General features: G+C 38.7%; 1 protein-coding gene across 2 annotated transcripts; it reads left to right on the top strand.

Moving 5' to 3' along the window:
- Positions 1-10,213: 10,213 nt before the first annotated feature.
- On the top strand, positions 10,214-14,204 carry agpat4 (1-acylglycerol-3-phosphate O-acyltransferase 4 (lysophosphatidic acid acyltransferase, delta)). 2 transcript variants are annotated; one of them, XM_039783934.1, is made up of 9 exons: positions 10,214-10,467; positions 11,149-11,327; positions 11,559-11,728; positions 11,824-11,985; positions 12,077-12,230; positions 12,374-12,476; positions 12,575-12,650; positions 12,866-13,064; positions 13,704-14,204. In XM_039783934.1, the coding sequence occupies exons 2-9, from the start codon at positions 11,150-11,152 to the stop codon at positions 13,949-13,951; spliced, it is 1,290 nt and encodes a 429-aa protein (XP_039639868.1). In that variant the 5' UTR covers positions 10,214-10,467; position 11,149; the 3' UTR covers positions 13,952-14,204. The 2 variants fall into 2 exon arrangements, with proteins under 2 accessions (XP_039639868.1, XP_039639867.1); XM_039783933.1 differs by having other exon boundaries at positions 10,215-10,444.
- Positions 14,205-15,131: the final 927 nt, after the last annotated feature.

The raw sequence follows: 15,131 nt of genomic DNA, 5'->3' as shown, positions 1-15,131 counted from the left end.
GCAATTAACTGAAAAAGCATCAAGAAAAGTTCACTTTCACTAGTGTTTTTTAAGAAAAATTGTCACAAGGTGAGCAGTTTGGAATGACACAATGAACGAGTTAAAGATCAGATAGTTTGGTGTTGATATGTATTTTTCTTGTAGGTACAGATGTGGAGCTCGGCACCAGATTGTCAGTATTAACAGCACAGAGAGACACACAGAAAGTTGAGGGTGCATGGGGAAGTTTCTTATTCAAATACAAGTTTAATAGGAGAACTGCTCTGGGTGTGATGTTTTCCTTCAGTCACAGTCATGTGATATACCAGCTTGTCCGATGCTGGGCTACTGTTACTCTAGACAATTCATGGACTTTCTCCACTCCAACTCCTCTTCCTCCTCACTCTTTCCTCTTTGCACATTTGCCATATCTGCTAATGTGAAAATGTAACATTCTAGTGAGGATGAGGAGACACAAATGAGCCCAAGATAACTCCGAACCAGAGTTATTTTAAGAAACTTGCAGACAAACACAGCCTGAATCTGAATTAAATTAATGGCTATTAGAAAACATGTGAGCTCATTAATAAAAGTCACTGCAGCTAGACAGCCAAAACAAATCTGTCTAAAAGTTCATGTCATCTGGTCCAGAAATCTGAAACATGAAAAAACTCACCCAGTAGCTGAGATAATTTCTTCAGTTTCCAGTGTAAATCTACTTCTTTTTTAGAGACATTGGGGTGAGTGACCTTATTTTCTCATATCAAAAAATTAAATTATTGTTCTACAAATATATTGTCTTTTAAAGGATAAGTTTAACCTTTGGGAAAATGCACTTATTAGCGTTCTTGCCATGAGTTAGATGAGAAAATTGAAACAACTGTTATGTCGACGGAAACATTTTTCAACAAAGAGCAATAGTACCTATGACTCCTGGGAAGCATGGGATTTTTTTTTTTTGCTTCCTGGAATCCAAGTAAAGTCAGCATTCGGTGTTCCCTGTGGCTCCTTTACTGAGTGAGCCTATGTTAGTGCTGAACAAAGTGACTAAGGGGCTGCCAAGGGCAAGTGTGCTAGCAAAGAACTGTCATTTGAAATAAAGTAAGTCATTTATTTCAGGGCATGAGTTCCTCTAGTCATTGGAAAAATATCTATGGTCCTTCTCTCTGCCAACCTTGGGGGCGCACACTCATTGCTCCTAGAAAACAGAGGTGCCAGAAGTGTTGGGCTGCAAGCTGAAGTCCTGCACAGGGGCTCCAAGCTGTCTGCATCAACCCAGATCTTTGATATTACTCATGGGTTTGAGATGCTTCACTTCAGATGCTTTAAATGACTGACATCAGAGAGTGTATAACAGTCAAGAAGTAGGAAATTTCAAGTAGAAAAGAAGGAAAAGAGAAAGTTATCCCATGCAGCATTAATTATACGTTTGGACATTTACTCAAATCCAGGCTGAAGAGACGCTTTAGGAAAACCTAATGGAACTACAGTTTCACAGATAGTATTCAAGTAGGATCCTAAAAAAAAAACGTCCTGGGTGTCAGATCGAGGCTTGTTTCCACTTAGGTCTTGATGGCACCGGTGTGAAACTGGGAACAGATGCATTGGGTCTCATTAAATCAGGTTGTGAAGTCTTGGCCTGGCAGAAACCTTGCATAAAACAAAGCCAGACATTGCAGATAGCTGCATGCTCTCTAAAGTCTGATTTATCGGACTTACAAAAATAAACTCAGATCAAATACAGCCCTCATATCTTCTGGGAAGCAAAGCCAATCAATATATCCCTTACTTCCCTTTGCTTTGAGATACATCACCTGTCTTTTGTTTTAATGATATCCAAGAATGCAAACATCCATGAAATTGTTTAATATTTGGCTGTGCATTGTGATGCTAGAGCCAAATCAATACAACAAGAGGTCATGTGTCACCAAAGAAGGTTTATAATCTTGGGCTAGATGACTTGTAACTATTTTACCTTCTTAAAATAACCCAATAGCTGCTCAAATCCACCAAAAATCGGTATGGTGAGTCAATCTGATGTGTGCTTGTGCGAGACACATAGCCCCCGCCTACTGTAGAAGTCTGTCCAGGTCGCATGCAGGTCAAACTGAACCATTTTGAAATGAGAAATAAACTGACATCTCTACCAGCATGCAGCAAATACAAAGATCACTCAGTTTGCTGAATGTACAGCTTCTGTAAACACAGCGCCTGAATGTGAGTTGACATGCAAGACTTTGTGACAGACTCATAAGTTCCAGCTGGAAACCAGACATGTGCTCTGCCATGCTCAGTGATGGGTGCCGCAGTGTGTGCTGTCTGCAGGAGGCATGTGGAGGAGTGTCAAAGCTTTTGGCACACACACTTTTACACAATCAAGACATTACGTTACACTCCACCTGCACCTGACACAACAGTTAACCCAAATCTGCATCTTGCTAAATTGTCACAATGCGTTCATTCTTGATGTTGGAAATTATAGTTTACCAAAATAAAATAAATGAACTCAATATCCTCTTATTAGATTTCTTCCAGACCTTTAAGCTACATCTCATTCCATCAGTGGATCGCATTTGCTGTGTTGTCTGGAAGATTCTAAAAGAATTTATTATAAAATATAAGGTAATCAAGGTTATTTATACATAAATAAATACTTCATATTTTAAATTCATGTTTTGTACGACTTCAACTATGTTTTATAGTCATTCATTATCTCTTCACACACCAAGTACGGATGTTTCACATGAGAAGTTACTAATAACTCTTTTTGTTACTTTTTACTACAAAAATAAAAAAAATATCCAACAGTAAACACAATGACCCATACAGACAACAAATCAAACATTTCAAAAGCTACAAAAAAATACTTTAATACCATTCAAGTTATCCTTATATCTGCTACTACTACAAGTTGTATTCAGCATGGAGGCATATGTTAGTGTCAATGCAGCAGAGAATTATAAGAAGGCCTGACGGATCAACACAACAGGAGAGGAAGGCAGTGCCGGTCTGCTCTTTATGAGCTTGACTACAATGCTACAAGCTCCCCTCCCTTTTTCACCAGTGGAAACATGTGATCACACCGTATCCTTTTACATCTCTGATGGGTTTTTCAGCCATTTGTGCTCTGCTGTAATGGAATATCCACTCATGAAAATACACATGGCAAGCTGTTTGAAGATATCAGCCATTCCCTCCTGTCTTTCCTTTTTTTTGTTATTTTCCAATCACAGAACTGCTGGAAAATATGTCAGAGTTTTCCACTCTTTGTGCCAAAGTAGTTTATTTTATTAATATTTGAAGATATGCTAATTAAAATATGTTTCTTACATATTTCATGATTTTCTTTACCTTACAACTACATATTTAAACTAGGGCCTTAAGAAAAGTGTTGGTTTACTTAAATTTCAACTTACAGAAAAATGTATATTTGCCATATAAGACAGCCTTGTATTAATATTATGAAGGAAAGTTTGTTATATGACATATGACTGAATTTCAATAGTACCTTTGATGAATTTGGCAGAATTGCTATAATAATAGCCTAATGTATAAGGGCTGGGCAACTGCTCCTGCATAACTTCTGCTTTCTTTTTCAGCAATTTATAGCTCTTAAAGAAATGCAAAAAATAAACTACTGGAACCTTAAACAGTTTAGCCTTTAAGTGATAAGAACTCAGGCTGCAGTTAAAATAACGTTAACATTTTCCATGTGTCCTCAATAGATGATTTACTTCAATGCCAACATTTAGCTTACTGTGTGTTGATTGATTAAAGTTGACTTCTCAAAAGTGAGAAAATGAGAAATTGTTGCGGCTTTCAAGATAAATACTTCATTTTAAAGAATGTGAGAAGAAGTCTTTGACTGCACTTGCCGCTGTGCCAGCATGCGCAACCACCTAAACTAATGATATGGCTGGATATATGTATAAAAATATATATAGTCTGGCTGGTTGTAAAGTTTAGTCAAGTTTATATATGTTAACAGTCTTTCGACTTCTGTGAGACGGTTGTTGGCTGCACACATGTTCAGAAGCACAGCTGTTGGAATTGTCAATGCAACAATGTCAGAATGTGTGTGATGAAAATCTTTGTAGGCAATCCCTTTACTACTAAACAGTTGGAAAAGTCTTCACAAGCGGTTTGAAAAAAAAACCATAATTATCTTTTTATGCTTGTTGGAGCAGTAAAAGTGTCCCTGATGAATTCAGTCATTTGTCAAAATGCTGACACAGAACTATGGGGGGCACACTCATTGTATCTGGTGGTCCTGCATGCTTTAATAGGGCTTCCAAGGAGGTGGTTACTGAATTTAATTTTGGGTGAACCTTCACCTCCTAAACTAGTCATCACATAGATAGTTAGTTAGTTAGTTATATTTTATTTCTGTGTCATGCCAAACATCTTGGCCCATCCCACATGGGATTACAAGACACCACAAATTCACTTATTCAACAAACATCTTCCCATTGCATATACAAATCCTTCGAACAAATACATGAATACAAATATATAGACATACACATACATACATGTATATACACGTACACACATACCACACACAAACAACTAGTTCTCATCTACACTCGATAAATAGCTTTTTTCCTCTTCTCCCAGGCTTTATCTAAATAATTAGCCAATTTATATGTTTCATAGCCATCTCAATCTTTGAGCATAGAACTGAAGGGCTATAGTGACACTTTTGACCGGTGTGGTTTTAATGTAGGTTCTCTGCTTTTTTGGAGTTTTAAAAAAAATTCTGTTTTGCTTTTTTATATATAATATAATATAAATGTGACTTCAACTTTATGTGTTTGCCATTAATGTGTGAGATTATTCATATCTTTTAACATTTTATTGTACACTGAATAAATACAGATACAAAATACAAGTAACCAGATAGCAACTTTATCACATATAAGGTTAACTTATTTCCGTTGCCCCCGGGTGGCCAGAAAAAAATATTGCAATTATTGCAGGTTTAAAGTGGCTGTCCTCGAAATAAGTGGGCTGGGATTGCCTTCACACAGCTCTCATAGACCGTTCGCCAACATTACAGTTAAAGCATAAACTGTAGCTCTCACACATGTGCAATGACCAACATCCACAGTTCTGACCTCATGTTGAATCACTTTCTCATTTCTGAGCATTCAAATCCCTATTTTGACATCTGTCAGAGAAGGCAGGAGTAAAGGTTGAAAAAGAGGACATGTGATTGCAGAACCATGCAGTATTTTAATCTTCTTCACCTCAGTGATGACATTACATCAAATAACTTTGCTCAGGCCAGTACTTTTTGGCACTTGAGTCAGGCCCCATGCATGGGCCCCAGAGGGCAGCAGAGCAGGTGTCTCCAGGAAACCTCGGATGTGTCGGTGGGGCCCACAGTTACTTTGGCTGATGGACGAGGCTGTGGAACCGTGTCCTGGGAGAAACAGACACTGCATACATCAGGATCTCATTACTGGCTTTCTGCACATATACACTGTGTCATATAAAGTTTAGGCCCCAGGCTATGTTGTCATTTTTTCTGATTTGCACTTTTTTCCTATAAGTCCAAGAGCCTAAAGCATGTATTCAGAAACTCTGAGTACATTATCTCCTTTCATGACATTCCAACATGCAGTCATCCCAAATTACTTAATGAGATTTAGCACCTTATTTACCAAAGCCTGCACAAAACCTGAATGGATGCAGCATTTTCCAAGTCAGAGAGTTCTTCCTAATTTATTCAGACCATTTGAACAAATGTAGTCAGTCACAGTTTTCCAGTCAGACTATCAACAAATGTTGCTGACTGTGCTGTCTGGTCAAATCATTTGCCCCAGACTTGTTGTGCAGCTGCATTATGTGTTCCAAACATGGGTATACTCTCTTATACTATACTTTTTCAAAAACAGTTTTTACTATCACCTGCATATGTTTCTGAGCCACACATTGTACTACAATTAATAAATTCACTTCATTATGAGGAATATGCAAACAGGCTTTCTCATAGTGAGACCCAAAATGTTAAATGTTGCGAAACGTCCGCCGACCTGTTATCTTAAAAAGTTGTGTGGAGTGGTTGAATGAGTGTTAATTTGCTCAGGGAAAAGAGTGAACTGATGGCGATGACTGGCTCATAAATCACATTTATGCGGTGATTTCATTTAATCTTTGGTGCATTCTTTTAACAGCATGCTCATCCAAATTGCCCTTGTGTTGCTGAGCCAAAAGTATACTTCTTCCTGGCTGAAAGCTGTTGGCTTTGGCTCGCTGCATCAACCTGAGTCTTGACTGAAAAATGTCAGCTGTAGCCACTGATTTTTTTTTTTTTTATAAGAGTAACTGATTAATTGGAAAAAAGGAACAAGCATCAGCTATTAAGAATTTGTTCCACACTCCTAATAGGGTGAGAGATTTTCAAGATTAAAGCGGATGCTTTGTTGCTGAATTGGCTGGCTTTCCAGCAGTCAAAGAAGCATGTAGTCCATCTTCATTACATCTGGTCTTTAGTTTGATCTAGCAAGGAAGCTTTTTAAAATTATTTTTATAGCCTCTCTGCTTGATTTAACATTGGCCGATAAATAAGAGGGGGATGTCATGCAAAAAATGTCAAGAGCTGCACTCAAACTCACGACATTACTCTTAAATGGTAGCCAATTGCCTGCAAAGAAGCAACTTTAACAGTATGACATAACTCATTTAATGAAAGCTGACATTTCTTGGAAAAGGGTAACTTCTTGTGGTGAGGTGCCCCCCAGACGCAGCTTTAAATCCAGTAACCTCATATCAACTGCACTTTTCCACTAAAGAGGCAGTGAAATGTGAATGAGACACACTCCTTCCTGGCTACCCACATTGAGTAGCAGGCGGACTGATGGCTAGCCATTTCAGTTCATCAACCAATTACAAGACCTATGTTTTCACTGTGATTTACATTTTCCATTTAACAGTCATTCTCATGTACTTGCTTTTTGCATAGTTTGGCTTTGGCTATGTCCTGCAGTGTTTCAGCTTAAACTGTTCTTAAGACAGTTGGATATTGAATGGTTATTTCAGGTTATTTTGATTCCATGTCTCTAATAGTTTTTTTAGGCCTCCAAACAGTGTATTATTGTGCAATAAAATCTCTCATTAAAAGCAAAGGTTAGAGACACACAGTTAAATTCCCCTCCACTCAGAAATTGTTTATTTTTAATGTCACTTAATGTTCGACCTTCACTGATGTATGCGCATAGCTTGTCTAGAAGGCTTTTTTCACATTCATCTGCTGAAGGAGGAAAGTTTATTTGTACTCAACTTAAATCAGATTAAAGGGGCCATAGGTAGGATTGCGAAGATCCAGGACTAAAAAAATGTAACATCGACAATTTCTAAGTCCCTCGCCCCTTTTTGCTTAAGCCCAAAACAGTCTCCTAAGCCCCTCCCCCCACAAGAGAGAATAAATGTGTGTTCATGAGCAGTGATTGACACGCAGTTAGACCCCCCCCCCCCCTCCTCCCCCGGCCCTGATTGATGCATCTTTTTTTATTACCTGCTTCATGTAGTTCTACTGGAATATAGGGTCAGTTTCAGCAAGTATGACAGAAAGTTAGTTTTATAAGTCTAACACATTATGCACAAGCATGACTTTGTGACATCACAAATTGTGTAGTAACCAGTAACCAGTCATGGTCCAATATGCAACTTACACAAGTGTGAAGTGCCAACTTTAACCCTTCAGCACACATATGCTGCAGACAAACTTTTCATTGCTGGATAAAACATCTTGCAATCAGCAGTTAAACTTTTGAAAGTAATCTTATTTGAGGGAAAAGAAGCATATGTGCTTTTAATTATTAATAAGCAGTTTATTAAACTGTTTTTCTATAAAAACTACATGAGAATAATTAGTATTCAAAGCAGAATATTTTTTTATATATCTTCAAACATATCTGGAGGGGATACTTCTATTCAGTAATAATGAAATCAGCACCTGTACTATTTGATACTGCACAAATTGTCCTTTGTCTCTAAAGACAGTAAGAGCTTTACTCCACATAACAACAATAAAGTAGTAGATATGCCTGTAATGCATCATTACTTTAAAATGCATGTATTAACCATGTATTTAGGCCTATTCTCTGCCGTCCAACCTTGTGTACTGATGGCATTTTAATCCCCCCTTTTAAAAGGAGACTACAACATTAGGATGGAACAAAGAATGTAACCTGGCTGGATGAACTGGCTTCCTTTGTGTTTTACCAACAACTGTACTCAGTAGACTTCATTGCAAATAATGACGAAAAAATAAACATCCTTTTACATTGTCTCCACCGTCTATGAAATCAGGTAACGAAAGACAAATCAATCCAGTAAATGCTTCATGTGTGATCAGCATTGAGCTTGACTAAATGAAATGATTACTTGTGACTAATCTAAACCAGTCTGACAGAAGTATTTGTCAATTGGTTGCATGAAAGTAAGTTTGATATACATCAATGTTGACTTTGGCAACTTTGTAAAAGTGCTATGGGATTTAAAATAGCTGAAATGTGTATTCAAACTGTGTAATTCTTCCCTGTTTCACGGTACAGTGCTTCATCACTTCTGAAGCTACAGAGTGACTTGCACATATACTTACTGAACATTATTCCCTTGAGCCCGTTTACACTCTTTGTCTTTGGTATTTGAACATAAAGGGCTTCCTGAGCTACTTTACTCTATGTTTGGACCTCTGCAGACAGGCATGTCCTCTCTTCAAGGTAATTTGGTCGTAAAGGACATGAGGGCTGAAGCATCATGGGACCTGTAAAAGGAGAGCTTGGAAACACTACTGAGCAACCCCCAAAGGTGCAACGGTCACGGGACCCCATTAACCTCCTTTCAGTGGTCTCTGGGTTGCAAAGAAAAATAATCAAACACTGTTTGGTTTGGCATGGAGGTTCCATATAGATAACATATAAAAACATGTGTTTTGCAGGACAAACAGAAAATATGTGTGCACAATAAAAAGTCAGATTTGTTATTTACAGTGTGTTCCACAGAGAAATGTATTCCGTTTTTCTCATCTAAGGGAGTATGTGCAAATTGCTTGAGATATTATTTTCGGTTAAATTGAAGTAAGCATTAAAATGGAATGTCTAGGGTTTGACATCAGTCAGGAAAGGTAATAAGTGTAGCCTATTCACTGTCTGCCCTATCTTAATTTTAGCAGAGGAATGGTACTTCATTGTTTTTCTGTGAGAGGAGAACGACTATATAACTTGGTGTTTCCATGATTCAACTCATACTAATGTAATTATTAACTGTGAAAAACCTGATTGGTGCCTGAGTGCTACACTCACTTCAATGTGACTTTTGTTATGCCTCTTGGAGACCATTTCATTTAGGGAAGTGGATTACTTAGCCTGTTAGTTACTTATGTTGCAAAGTCAGTGAATAGACCATATTTTTGGGCATATATGGGTCATTAAGTCCCAACCTCCAACTATTTTCTTTGGTGCGGTGTTTAATTTAAGTTACACTTTTGTCTTGCTGCTACTAAGAACCAACTCCACTGATGCCATTTTGACCTCAATCATTTTGGGGTCACCTCCTAAGTAAAATCACTTTTTCTTGTACATGCAATGCATTACCAGCAGGGAGAGCTGTCCACCAAGACAGCACTGTTTACCTGTTGTAATATCCACAGTAAGCTACAGTTTACAGAGCAAAGGTTATTACTCATATTCAGTCAAAATTAAACAAGGAAGTGACTTTGATGTTGCGACAACGGTTACTTTTATTAGTTTCGTGATACTTTTTTTGCATTTATGAAGAAAAAAGACCATTGCGCATGTATCCCACTCCCAGTTTGACGTCTTCGTGCGTTTCCTTTTACCAAATAAAGGCAGCGCAGAGAGGTGGGGAAAACTTAAAGAGGTCGCACTCAGTCCCATTTTGTGGCACCAGAAACTCTGGAGTCAGGCGGGCTGAAAAGATCGTTTATGCATGGCGTGATAAATCAAAATATAGTGGGGGGGAAACATAGTCGCGGTCTGCACACTGTTACCATGGTGACCGATATGAGTATGGAATTAAGTAGTTAGGCTATGGCCACAAAAGCGTTGATTCAATCTGAAGATAGTATGCCTAACAGTATATCTAGTCTGTGGGTGATTTGGCCCAGTTTTATTTTATTGTTTTATTAAATTATTGTTTTTATCAGGACGCCATAATCTCGCAACATGTCCCGATGTTGGTGCAATAACACTCGCTTCAAGGAAGCACGGCTCAATAGCATCCTGGGGTCCAGGCGTGGCTTTCAGATGGGTGTGGTTCCTTGTGTGGGGAAGTTTTATTTGTACTGTAGTTAGCCGACTGGCAAGTAGGCTACACATGTTGAATGAATGTGACATGAATTTAGAGTGAGATTCATTTAAAGACTGGTGTTTTTTTTCTTTACTTGTCATCTTTGAAAGGTTGAAGGTCTCTGAGGCAGGACAGCTCTGTGATCAAGGTAAATGTCATAGGTTGTCTTAGGTAAGTAACTTGACCTTTATCAAAGACACATCTGTTCTGTACATCTGTTAATAATCTTTGCTTTCTTTGTTGTTCAGATTTCCATCTCATCTCACCTACATTATAGCAATGCTGCCTAAAGAGTTTACTTGTTTGTTACCACTTACATTGCAGATTTGCAGGCCTGTGTTTTACCATCAGAAACAGTTTGATTGTAAATAATAAGGATTGTGTTTCTCAGTGCTGTGTGTGAAACTGGGATATGTAACCTTGTCATCAGCTGCTAAACTACAGTATGATTGGCCTGACCTTTCAGAGCACATTGATCCTATAACAGAGCATACTTAATAAAGATATTGTCTTGACTTTGAGGAAATGCTCTGACAAAACAACAGTTATGGGATGGGCTATGAATAGTTAATTAAACAGAGCCCCATATCCCTGTAAAAAGTCACTGTCAGGAGCACATTTCTGCCCTGCGATTGGCTGTTTATTTATGCACAGTCCAGCTCAAAGGCTCCATTCAGTCCATGAAACGAGAAATTCTAGTTAAAGTAAACCTTTATGTCAGAGTGGGTGTGAACAGTTGCTGTCACAGCCCGGGGCAACACTAGCTGATCTCTCTGTCTGACAGCTGAATGATGAAATGTGTCCTCTCAGGTCAAGTGGTAGTTGTGTTTTAATGATTTGCAACTTTTACAGAATGGCCCTCTTGCAGCAGCTGAAATCCCAGTTTGTGTGCCAGATGATCATCTGGTATGTGTTCCTGGTCAGCGGCCTCATTATCAACCTGTTGCAGATCTGTACTCTACCTCTGTGGCTGGTCAGTAAGCAGCTGGCCCGCAGGATCAACATCCGACTGGGCTACTGCATCAGCAGCCGTAAGTAGTGTTCTTACTCTCTGCCACATAGATTATGCTGAAGTCTGCTCTCTGTTGTACTGTTTTTGTTTTGCTGCTGGAAGGAAGAAATACGTCTTTGTCGAAATGATCCTATCGCATGCATGCAGTGAGATTATTAATCAGTCTGTAAGACCACTTCACAAACAGACAAACTGTCTTTGTTCACATAACATAGACTTTGCTACATCATTGTGTCCTAATGATCCTCAGAGATGGTAGCTGCTCTGGAGTGGTGGTCTGGGACAGAATGCACGCTCTACACAGACCCAAAGAGTTATCCACTGTATGGAAATGAGAATGCAATTGTGGTTCTCAATCACAGTCATGAGATCGACTTCCTGTGTGGCTGGACCTTCTGTGACAGATTCGGAGTTCTTGGGGTAAGTATCCCCAAATATCTCCATGTTTTTTTACTTTGATGTTGATTTCTTTTACTTCAGTCCTTAACAAGCTTTACATTTTCATCTTTTTCCAGAGCTCCAAAGTGTTAGCCAAAAAAGAGTTAAGTTATGTACCTGTTATTGGCTGGATGTGGTACTTCCTGGAGATAGTTTTCTGCAAGAGGAAGTGGGAGGAGGACCGAAAGACGGTGGCTCAGAGTCTTCAGAACCTGCGGGATTACCCAGAAAACTACTGGGTATGTTTCGGCCTATGGAAATTCTTATGTTGATGTTTCAGATATTTTTTGAATAATGGCATTAATAAACAATCTTATTTCCTTTGGCTAGTTCTTGCTTTTCTGTGAAGGAACACGCTTCACACCAAAGAAGCACCAGATTAGCATGCAGGTGGCTGAGAGCAAAGGTTTACCCAAACTGAAGTATCATCTTCTGCCCAGGACCAAAGGATTCTGGATCACTGTCCAAAACCTCAGAGGAACTGGTGAGTGTCCATCATTGTTGAAGTGAAAAATATGGCCAACGGTAAATATCAAATACTGTGTGTGGATTTCTTTAAGAGGGATTTGCGAATTAAGTTATGCGAGTTATACGGTTAACTGTTGCTGTGCGTTTTGTCTCATGCAGTGGCAGCTGTTTATGATTCCACGCTGAACTTCAGAGACAATGAAGCCCCAAACTTGCTCGGAATTCTTAATGGGAGGAAATATCACGCAGATTTATATGTGAGGTACAATGTTTGTGCAAATGTTTTGCTACATGTCATTTCCTGTCTACTGGTGTAATCATTATTTATCTGAGAGATCTGACTTCCCCTCTTCCTTGCAGGAGAATCCCTCTGGAGCTGATCCCAGAAGATGAGGCGGAGTGTGCTGCTTGGCTCCACAAACTCTACCAAGAAAAGGTATAAGTGTGCTGAAGGTGGACGTTTAGCCCAAGGCTTTTTAGCCTCTATCTCATAATTCTAATCTATCGCTGAAATATTATACAAGGGAGTTAACATTTTTGGCTCCTACTACTTTCTAGAGACATTGGCAGCAACATGGCTTTCAAAGAACAAACAAAGTCCTCTGTTAAGGACTTTGGTACTGAGTTGTGTTTGCATTAATCTGTCCACAGGATAGCTTTCAGGAGCACTACACACAAACAGGGCGTTTTCCTGGCCCCATAGTGAGCCCTCCACAGCGACCCTGGGCCTTGATCAACTGGCTGTTCTGGGCCTGCTTGCTCCTCTACCCACTGGGCCTGCTACTTGCTCAACTGATCAGCACTGCATCGATAATGACCATCTTAGCATCTGTGGCTCTCTGCTCTGCAGGTTGGTTTCATGCAAACTAAAGTGGAGTTAAGTCATCCTGAAATGGGTATAAAGGTCCTTCTCTCAAGTTAACCAGCTCTTTTTTGTCCAAACTTTCCACAAAGTAGCAGATTTGATAACTCAAATGTAAGTCCCCCTTTTCTTTGTAAAATGTTATTTATCACTCCTGGGAGCATGTCACCAACAACAGTCAGACATGTGCTGACGCAGCAAAGTTAAACATTAATCCATCTGAATAGTTTCCCTGAAATGTAAAATGGAGAAATGATTTCACATTTCCACAGCGTGGGTTTATGAGAAGCAGGTTACAGTTTCCACAATAAATAAGTGTCCATGTTTGTGGTTGTAGGTAAAATGACTCATTTTGTTTTCTTGAAAGAGTCCAGTCCAATCTTATACTTTATATTTATTTAAAAAGTGTCTGTTAAATTTGGAACTACATTTTAGATTTATCTCAAGACATTGGCTGTTATTCCTTAGCTTCCAATCTCAAAGTGACAAATTCAATCATGTCACTTAATTCTGATCCTGAAACCAAATTAAAGAGAATTTACTGTGGAAATAACCACGCCCACCACTTCTTCGGGATTTGCTCAAATAATATTCTAATTGTACCCTTTCTTAATTTTTCCTTTACAGTTTCAGTGGGAGTTCGCTGGATGATTGGCCAGACTGAGATCGACAGAAGCTCAAGCTATGGGAATAAAGAAGTTTCCTCTAAACAACAACTAAAGACTCCTGACCTGCTCAGAGCTGCTTCTTTGCATAGATACTTATATGCAAGCTGTGTAAACACCCATCTGGCAGGACTGGTCCAGCAAGTTCAACCTTGTTTCAAAGCACAATGCAGTCTCAACTTAATGCTATACAGCAGAAGTTCAAGATAAGATCATGAAACTGGAACATGGTGGACAGCTTCGTTTGGTAAACTTATGATAAGAATGTAAGGCAAGATAAAATATTCTCCTTAAATCAGAGTGTAAATATTTGAATACAGTGAGTCAAGACAAACATTTCGACTGGTAACTAAAGTCAACTTAACCAAGTATAAAATGGACTACCTCTTTGATTGTGATGTAAAGCATAAATGGCATTTCTAATCTCATGTTGGAAGAAAATACACATTTCCCTTTTTTTAAACCTGGGTTTATTAATATTGTTTGTACTCTTATAGAGTATAAGAGGAGCAGAAGTGGTGGTGTGGTGTTAAAAAATACAAATACAAAATCCTTATTTAAGTGATAAATTATGTACTGTGAGTATTAGAATACTTGGAAAGCAGGAAGGCTTTAAAATAGATGCTAAAGCAATATCTCACCTCAGATTCTACATAATTGTACATGCTTATACGTGCCTCTGCAAGTTGATAAAAATGAGGAAAGAGTCATTGCATTGAATGAATAGACACACTTCTCTGTTACATAACATTAACACTCCACGTAGGAGTGACAGCTGATCTACAATGCCTCTCTTTATGACAGGAAAAACAGAGAAACAATAACTTAGAGAGTAAGCCTGTCTCCTACCTCAATCATTGGAGATTCAAATCATACTTGCAGCATCAAAGAAGAAAAAAAAAATCTGTGCATACCCTCGCATCTATGACTACAGCATACTGTGTAACACTTGACGGTGGTGTGTAGAGCACTGAGTGACCTTTCCATGAAGCTAGAAAGAAATGTTAAAAAAACTTACTGATGGGATTCATCACCCAGTGATACATGCATACATTCAATTGTTAAAATTTGCATCACATACTTATCACCAAGACTACCATGGACCATTGGCCACACCTACATTTTTTAAGACATTGGTTGGTGGACATCAATGGAAAAAAAGGCTGGTGCATAGCTTTCAGGAGCGCATGGATGTTCTGTGGGGAATTAAGGGAATTGTTGGGTCTTTGTAAATTATAGTGTGGTCTAGACCTACTCTATCTGTAAAGTGTCTTGAGATAACTCTTGTTATGATTTGATACTATAAATAAAATGGAATTGAATTGAATTGAATTGGCTCTCTACTCTGCAGGTTGGTTTCATGCCCTCATGCCCCAAGTTGACGTCATCC

The sequence above is a fragment of the Perca fluviatilis genome, chromosome 19 (genome assembly GCF_010015445.1).
Source record: "Perca fluviatilis chromosome 19, GENO_Pfluv_1.0, whole genome shotgun sequence".
Taxonomy (NCBI): Eukaryota; Metazoa; Chordata; class Actinopteri; order Perciformes; family Percidae; genus Perca; species Perca fluviatilis.
This window is presented reverse-complemented; position numbering and strand designations above follow the sequence as displayed.

Excerpts from the sequence above, each read along its gene's own strand:
- agpat4 (XM_039783934.1), top strand. The coding sequence starts at position 11,150 with ATGGCCCTCTTGCAGCAGCTGAAATCCCAGTTTGTGTGCCAGATGATC. Across the intron at positions 11,729-11,823 it reads ACAGATTCGGAGTTCTTGGG|AGCTCCAAAGTGTTAGCCAA; the intron begins GTAAGTATCCCC and ends ATCTTTTTCCAG. Across the intron at positions 11,986-12,076 it reads ATTACCCAGAAAACTACTGG|TTCTTGCTTTTCTGTGAAGG; the intron begins GTATGTTTCGGC and ends TCCTTTGGCTAG.